The sequence below is a fragment of the Eurypyga helias genome, unplaced genomic scaffold (assembly GCF_000690775.1).
Source record: "Eurypyga helias isolate BGI_N326 unplaced genomic scaffold, ASM69077v1 scaffold32951, whole genome shotgun sequence".
NCBI lineage: Eukaryota > Metazoa > Chordata > Aves > Eurypygiformes > Eurypygidae > Eurypyga > Eurypyga helias.
The window spans coordinates 1-8,780 of NW_010233299.1; the positions used below are offsets into that span (position 1 = coordinate 1).

The 8,780-nt window shown below is 42.5% G+C and overlaps 1 protein-coding gene across 1 annotated transcript; it reads left to right on the forward strand.

Annotated features, from left to right (window-relative positions):
• Positions 1-69: 69 nt before the first annotated feature.
• LOC104517136 (chromosome unknown open reading frame, human C1orf123) lies at positions 70-6,724 on the forward strand. The gene is made up of 7 exons (XM_010161699.1): positions 70-157; positions 618-674; positions 1,102-1,183; positions 1,645-1,676; positions 2,117-2,194; positions 5,599-5,664; positions 6,482-6,724. Exons 2-7 carry the CDS (start codon positions 672-674, stop codon positions 6,557-6,559), a joined length of 339 nt encoding a protein of 112 aa, XP_010160001.1. The 5' UTR covers positions 70-157; positions 618-671; the 3' UTR covers positions 6,560-6,724.
• The last annotated feature ends 2,056 nt before the right edge of the window (positions 6,725-8,780 follow it).

An 8,780-nucleotide genomic window follows, 5' to 3' on the forward strand; every position in this document is an offset into this window, starting at 1 on the left:
GTAGGCGCCGCGGCCGGGCGGCCCTGGAGCCGAGCTGAGCTGACGGCCTCTCTCTCTGCTTTTTGCCGTGCAGAGGATCGGGCTGCAGCTGCGCGCCACGCTGGAGAACATCACCCGCCTGCGGGCCGAGGGGGAGGACTTCCGCTGGTACCTCAAGGTGCTCGGGGCTCGAGCCTGTCCCACTGCCCGGCGGGCAGGGAGGCCTTGGGGGGTGCCGGTCGCATCACTTAAAAATCGGGGTTTTTTTCCACACGGTGCAAGCAGGGTGCTGCAGACCCAACCGATGGGGTGGTAGACATGGGGTATGTGCGTTCGCACGTGCAGGACACACACCTGCGTTTGCGGGCGTGAGAGGTGTTGGCCAGTGACCCCGCTGGTGAGGCGGTTGGTGATCCAGTATCCATCGCCAGGTAACCCAGGTGGATGGCGGGATGCGCTGTTCCCCTCTGCTCTTCGGTGACCCTGCTGGCCTGTCGGGATAGATGGCGACGGATACCTGCCATCCTCTCAGTTTCATCCTCTCAGTGTGAAACTGGAGGGCTCGCATCAGCTCCTTCAGCTTTTTAATCCCTCATTATTGACAGCTTTAAATCCTCTGATTTGTGTTTGCTTTTCAGCTGAAGTGTGGGAACTGTGGTGAAGTTTCTGAAAAATGGCAGTATCTGCGACTGATGGTGGGTTTCCCTGTTGCACTCCAGGAATGTTAGCATCATGGATGTGATGACTTGCACTTCAGATGAGAGAGTATTTTAACAGCTCTATGCATTCAGGAAATGCAGTCATATTCCGTATTAAAAAAAAAACCTAAAAATTGGAGACTGTTAATTGAAATACGCATTTGGAATGGCGACTGTTGGTGACATTATTTGTGGCTGCTTTGAGAAGCTGCCTTTCTGTTAAGAATATCACTTGAAAACAAATTTTGAAGTGATACTAGAATACTGTGCCTGTATCATATTTCTCTGATGCTGATGGAATCGTTTTGGAGAAGTTTATGTAAATCAGGTAGAACCATTATCGTAAAAACTACCTTTGCTGCAGTTTCCAGTGGCTCAGCTAGAGTGAGGTTAAAAACGAGGTCTCTGTTGTCGTGGCTTCTAGGACAGTGCGCCCCTGAAAGGAGGCAGAGGAAGCGCCACTATGGTGCAGAAGTGCAAGCTGTGCTCCAGGGAGAACTCCATTGGTAGGTGCTTAGCAACTCATGAGGAATCATCTGGTTTACACTTTTTCTCCTCAGTTTATTTTTTAGTCCCCATTTTTGCTTGACACAGTTTGTAAAGGGCATTCACCAGGGATTTTTAACTTGTACACTGATGCCTGAGTTCACACGTACTTGTCACCACGCTCATGAAGGAGACAGCAAGGCCTCCTGGCGAGTTCAGGTTTCTATATGAACAGAACTCGTATCTGCAATGTCATTTTACAAAAGCATGCTGCTTTTTTTGCATTGGTAGGGTAACAAAATGTAAACTTCCCAGGAGAAGTGAGGAAAACTGAATTGAGGGCCAGCTGGGGGAACTGCTTGGTTACTTTCTTTTACTTTGTATAAGGAAATTTCTTCAAAACAAAGCTGGTGCTTGGTTTGTGCTGAATAAAACTGAAGACGTAATGCCACTCACTTTTACACTTCTGATTTTTTTTTAGATATCTTAAGTCAGACAATCAAACCTTACAACGTAAGTTTGTTTTCTCTTGTATATGACAAGTGAAAGATACATAAGCATTAGTAATATTTTGAGGCTTTGCTTTATCATCACATTGCTCTTTCAAGAACACAAACAGCTGGTATTCTCCTCTGACACACAATTGTCTCTTGTAGGCCCCTGCACAGTCTCAAGTGTAGAATACTCCATGATACGTTTTATAAGCAAAACACAAAACTGCCACTCAGAGGCGATTATATAATGCCCATACTAGTTTCCTGTTAAAGGCTTCCTTGTAGCAGATTAAGACATTCTAGTGAATTACCACCTTTTGTATGAGCCGTAGGATTTTGCTGTCAGCTGGGACATCAGAGTGGCTAGTACTGCCTTTAAAGCAATTAATTCCTAGGGTCATGCTTCTCACCGTTGTTCCCTATTAGATGAAAACTAACGGTGTTCTGACTCGATTACAGGCTGAAGACAGCGAGAAATTCAAAACGATAGTGGAGTTTGAATGCCGCGGTCTGGAACCAGTTGACTTTCAACCACAGGTGAGTTCTTACTCATGATTTGTTTCTCAGTTTTTAAGATTGCGTCTTACAGACCCCAGGGTGATAAAATACGCACTACTTGAAATGGTACTGCTCTTCCTGGAACGTCCTACATCTCCCCAGTTTTCCATCTCTTTCTTCTAACTTCATTTGGCCTGTAAGAACACCTGCAAGCAGCTAACACTAACAAATCTGGTATTCCTTGTGCAAGTAAAATCCAAAACTGAACACGCCTCAGAGTCGTATTCGAATTGCCTTACAGGTGACTCAGCCCTGCTCACCTGAATTCACTTGAAAGGTCTTCGTTGTGCAGGTTACTGCAAAGGAGAGTCTTTCCCACAGGGGAATCGCAAGAGTGCGTAATTAGATAGCCCTGCTCGGGAGAGAGCCACTTTGCTTCTTGGTATGTTTCAGAAAATAGATGAAGTTCAGGTTATGAACAGTCTTCAGTCTATGGCCTCTATAAGAAATCAGATTTTCTTTGAGATTTGACATCACCAAAGCCATAGGAAATGAATATTGATGGTTTTCCATGTGAAACTTGACCAGACAAAGACTGAAGATCAACGGCAGTTGAAGACTGTTGCAAAGCACACCTCAAGGTTTAGAGTTAAAGGATTTCTTCCTGGCTGAGCCAGTCTTCAGTGATTCATTTGCTTGTGCGTGGTCATGCTGTATGCAAGCTAACTCCCTGCTATATTTAACCTATTATTCCAGTCGGATTAGGTGTAAATAGACTGACAAATATAAACCTGTCTTATCCTTCCCTCAGACTGTGACACTATGCTAAGAAACAGACAAAAAAAGCTGATCCTACAAAGAATTCAGTATAAATATAATCACCACTGCAGTGTGCTGCAGTGGGTCCCCATTTATTTAAGTGAAGCCTATCTTTCTGAGGAAAAGATCAGTTATTAGTTTATTCCTGTCTGAAATTTTTGCAGCCAGACCTAAGAATGTGCACTTCAAGAAAAATCTATGAGAAGACTACAAAATGTAGGAGATGTTTATAGCTCTGCACCCCAGCTGTCAGCTTTATTTTTACATGCAGAACAAAGACTTCACAGCCGTAATAAAACTTTTAATTTGTCGAAGTTCGGTCTGTGCACTGTATTGGAGAGGACATTTGAATCTGAGCAGGTAGTTCAGTGAATTTTCTGATGCCTAAATGAGTAACTATAAAGACTGCTGCAGTTCCTAACAGTTCTGTAAACTGCTTTGTATTTGACATGATCCAAGCCAGCCTGGCTTCTCCACCTTAGATCTGCCTTTTGATTAGCACCAAACAGCACTGGCCACAGCACTACTGTGTTTTTTCTGTGTCTTTTGCTAGACATAATACAACCATATCTGAAGTCAGGCTTAATACTTGCATGTCTTATTTAAATTATATGATCCAAACCAGCCTGGCTTCTCCACAACCTTAGATCTGCCTTTTGATTAGCACCAAACAGCACTGGCCACAGCACTACTGTGTTTTTTCTGTGTCTTTTGATAGACATAATACAACCATATCTGAAGTCAGGCTTAATACTTGCGTGTCTTATTTAAATTATAGTCATTTTCTACAAAAACAAAATCAGCTGAGTCTGAAAGAGGCAGAAGTATCCTTTGACTCTTTGTTATAAACCCTCCTTTCCTGCCTAGTAACAACAACAAATCAAACTAGGTACTTGTGTGTTCCATAATGGGCAAGGACATTTTTTTTCCTCCTAATTACTTACCTTTCTTGTTTAATGGGCTTAAGCAGATAGATCTACTGCAAATGTCATGCATAATTTTTGGTCTTACTTGATAGTTCAGCTCCTTTCCTGTTCTTGTCCCTCAAGCGGCTGCTTCAGCTAAAAAACTGAGGCTTCTTTATAAAATTTCTCTTTAACTTCCTTAACCTTTGCTTTGTGGCACAACCAGTAGTCTCCCTGGTGACAAAAGCGTGGTGATTCACCCTGTTGTAAGTCAGCAGGCCTCTGTGCCCCTTGGCGTGTTTATGCTTGCGCTGCGGACTGCTTGGCAGTCAGCAGAGCGCAGTCGCTGCACGGCCCCGCTCCCTTCGCCCGGATTAGAGTCTGCTCTGACGCCAAAGCTGTAAGAATGTGAGTCCCAATGAGTGTCTGCTACAGGAGCTTGTAATTCCAGTCACATGGCTGCTTTTCCCCTGGAGGGCTGGTGAGTATCTCCAGGTGGCAAAAGCAAGGCTACTTTTATTTTTCAAGTGTTTGTTCTATATCACAGCTCTGCATTTTTGTCCCACGATGCGGATCTTCTTCTGCACCGCTAGCAGTTCCCTTGAGATGGGCTTCTGACAATGATGTAAAGGCTGTACTCACACTGTGCCTTGCAGCTAGCTCTCCTTGTTCCATCTGCCACACTCCGTGGTCTGTTTAACTTCCAAGTGCTTAACCTTCCTTTCAAATCCCCAAGTATTTTAAAATCATGTGGCTTGCTTCACACATTCTTACACAGTTAATGTCTGACTGGTACTGGCGGGGATTTCTTTATCAAAAATGCAAGTGTAGGTCACTCACAGAAAACCAGGAAGAAGCTACTTTTGCTCTGTAGCCACTTCTTAATAACATTCTGTAGTTAGAAATGGCAGTGTAAGAAACTGAATGCTTTCTCTATGCTACAGAGGTGGCTGAGGTTTTTGAATTTACTTTTAAAAGTTCATTTACAGCTTGATAACTGAACCCTAAAACGAGAGAGCTGTTCCTACAGAAGATAAACCATAACACCTTGTTCTTGTGCTATACCCCACCAATGCCATTTCCTTCCTAGTGCTATCCTTTCCTTCAACTCTTCAAAAACAGCAACAGTGAAGAAATGATGGTCTGGGTATCCTAATCTGTTCGTTTGACCAGCTAACCCTCCTTTCACGTAAAGCTTCCTAATCACATCTGTACCTAAACCCAATACAAGCTGCTCCTTCTCTAGCATGTCTTGGATTCTGATAATATTTAAGCCAAAACTATTAATTCTCTTCCACATTTTCTTTCTATTGTTTTCTTGTAGTGCAAGTTTATGATGAAGGTATGTTATATATAATGCCTGTATGGATTCTGAACACAAAGCTGTTAGTAGTTGGATGCTGCTACATAAACTTAGAAATTCAGGTTTAACATTATGTAGAATGCTTGGAGATACCTTTTTGGCAGGAACAATAGCGGAGCAGTGTTCCTTCATTTTACTCTGTGGTTGCTTAGATTGAATTTTGCCATTCACAGACAGGGTGACCAGCTCATACCGACTTTCAACCAAGAAAGAGCTTGGCCATTCCTTCTACCTGATTTAAAAGAAATACAATAAAATACTGTGCTGAGTTACTTTCTTTAAACATGTTTCAATGATCATACTTTATTTTCTTGGTACAACTTATTCTTAAAAACTTACTGCTAATGTATTTGCAGGCAGGGTTTGCGGCTGAAGGTGCAGAATCTGGCACACCTTTCAATGACATAAACTTGTTAGAAAAGGTACGTTGTCTTGGTTTTATTAGTAAACCTATTTATTTGTCTTTCTTTATCCAGAATACACACCCTGCACATGCAACAGACTAGTTTTGCTCTTTCATGTAGGCATAGGAAGGTCATAGCTGGAGAAAGAACCTAAATCAACTGTGACCAACCAGCATTTACTAACAGCATCATTTTAGAAGTACGTGTTTGATAGCATAGCAGCTGACAAAGGCAGAAATGCAGCTCTGAACTCAGGAATTCCAGAGAGCAAACACCTGGAATACTAACAGCTGGGGTTATTCACAGTGGTAAACTGATTTTTCTAGGAAGATGCCCACACTTTTTCCCGTGCACAGAGATATTAAAAAGTAATATAGAGACTGTCCTTCAAAGCTCAGGATAATGACTCCAGCATTGCAAATCTTCCTTGGCTGTGAGCAAGAATCTCAAGGTCAAATCTGTTCCCTGGTATCCTACTTGGCAGGGATCTGCTTGTCTGCTTACCCACCTGACTAGGGTATTGTAAATGATAGATAATCCTTTCATCTGCCGGGGTTGCTGTCTTGTCCACTGCAGGCTGTGGACTACATATGAAAAAAAATAATCTTTGTTAAAATAAAACCACTGAGACTGAAGCTCATTTAATTTCAGGTCAGTGGTCTTGCTCCTCTCAGCTATCAGAACTTAGCTTAGTGACTGCACAGTGCTTTCCACAGAAATCTAAGACCCAAACTTGGAGTAAGGCTTAGTATCCGTTTGAATTCCAGTCTGTGTTTTAGACACAATTGCATTCTATCCTCTTGTGACTAATACTGTGAAATGTTATGTCCTACAGGATTGGAATGACTATGATGAAAAAACAAAGGAATCTGTTGGAATCTATGAGGTTACCCATAAATTTGTAAAATGCTAAAGTTCGTACCCGTAGTAAGTCTTGACGTGCTCATTGATGAAGGAGCTGCAACCATCAGAGACACAGTTTTCCTTGGAGTTACTTGTCACATGGCTGCACTTCAGAAATGGAAATCTAAGTTGTACTTGCTGTGCCCAGCTTGCCCTAATAAAATATTTTCCACAGAGCACTTTGAGCTGGCCTCAGTACAAACTGGAGTACATACGCTTCACTGAACTGTGCCGTTTTCTTAATGTGTCTTTTTTTGGAATTTACAGTTGTGGTGGACTGTAGCATTTCTACTCTATCAACAGTAGCTACTTAGACAACTCATAAAGTTTTTAATAGCCTACCACCAAAAAGTACCCAGGTTTGATGCTCTGACATCAGAAAATAAGGTCTTCTCACTCACCACTCCGACCAATGGCTACGAGTATTAGTAAAAGGACTGTGTTAACTGCTCAAAGGAAAAGGTACTTCCCGAGTAGCTTTCTGCCAGTTCAAGTAAAGACACTGAGGTTAGTTTACTGACAGAACTTATAAGCTTGACTGACACACGAAGCTGTTACAACCTTCTGCAAATCAAGTTATCTTTTGGAGCATGTCACGAAGTAAACCTCACTCATTTCTACCTGAAGAGACGTTCTGCTTCTTGGCAAGTGCTCTCACACTCATGCCAACCGTTCTCGTGTTAAAAAAACAAACCAACCCACCCACCACCAACCTGAACCACCCAAAATCATCTTTAGTGAGTGTCATTCAAAAACTTCTGGTCTGATTATGGTTTCCTGATACATTATTTCCTTCACCCTCGCAAATGATCACCTTCCTTTCCTTGTTTAAATGAGCAAGAACAATCGTGGGAAGTTTAAAGTTGTAAAATAACCCTTTTCAGCTGACAACCAGAACAGCCTATTACAGACTGCAGAGCAAACAGCACTGACTAGGAAAACTTTGTAAGCCTTTGGCTTACACATTTAAAGCGTGCCTCTCCCGTTCCTAGCACTTGCAGTTCATACTTCAAGACAGGGTATTGCTTACACTTACTGTGATGAAGAAAAAAGACACTGGGAGAACCTGGAAGTTGAGATAGCAAAGGAGGAGTAAAGGCAAGTAGGTTTCTGAGCCTCTGAACCTGATCTGTCACATCCTGCCAACATGCTCAGCGTTTTGTGTTCCACTAACGTATTTTGTTGTCCAGGGCACAGTGGGTTGTGTTGAAAGACATGAGCTGCATTAGTTCTGCACAGAACTGCAGAAACAAGCACTACCCTGCTATTAGCTCCAGAGAAAGACTCATCTTCCCAGAAGAAGAAAAGAGTTTAAACAAGCGAGTTTAAAAGGCAGAGGAGTCCAAGTTATACATACCATAATGAATTTGGGGCGAAAAGGGGTCTCTCATGACAAGGGCATCTATGTTGTAACTTTGAGCACCTCTGGCTTCTTAAATGACAAAGGCCAATTCCCCTTTTGTGACCACCCACTCTGTAGTTGGCAGAGTCCCAGCTCTCAAGGAACTTGTCTGCATCAGCTTCATCTCGCGCTCACCGCATCACCAGGTTTTACTGACGTCTGTGCTCAATGTCTCCTGCAATCTTTCAGAGTTCTGATAAGCCTTAGCCTTCAGAATTTCTGCACCAAGCCCCTGTGCATTAAAGATGGAGCTCTAGGCCCCAAGACTGAATAACATCAAGAGTTCTAGCTGACAGAACAAAGAGGGAACAGGAAAATGTTCTGTTGAGGTTACTTTTCCACAATAAGAGGAAATTTGGAAAGAAAGAAGCCCAAAAGATAAATTTCCATGATTTTTCTTGTTAAGGCACAAGAGCACAGGTTTATGTAGCAAAACAAAAGCAGATCATTGGCCAGAGCATGTACAGGAGGAGAGAGCCAACACTGGAGAATGCTTTCAGTAGGATTCTTTTCAACCCTTTTAAGAAACGTGAGCTACTGATGAAGGGACTGCCCATACTGTACGATGTTGATATGGCAATAAAAGAACTCTGTGGTTCTTAATAGCTCGCTTTATTACAATACAGTCCAGTTAATTTAACACCACATTTGGTGATTGCAGGTTACTTAAAGCCTCCCACTTCATTGTTTTCTTTCTCAAGAAGCTGTTGCAGTGGAAAGGCTTCAAGCAGTTGAGGCACAATCAGTTTTGACATCGATTCAAGTTTAAAGAGAAACGTAAGTGTGACAAGTTAGTAAGCAAGCTTACCGCAAGAGTGCAAATGTAACC

Excerpts from the sequence above, each read along its gene's own strand:
- LOC104517136 (XM_010161699.1), top strand. Across the intron at positions 1,677-2,116 it reads AGACAATCAAACCTTACAAC|GCTGAAGACAGCGAGAAATT; the intron begins GTAAGTTTGTTT and ends ACTCGATTACAG. Across the intron at positions 2,195-5,598 it reads CAGTTGACTTTCAACCACAG|GCAGGGTTTGCGGCTGAAGG; the intron begins GTGAGTTCTTAC and ends ATGTATTTGCAG.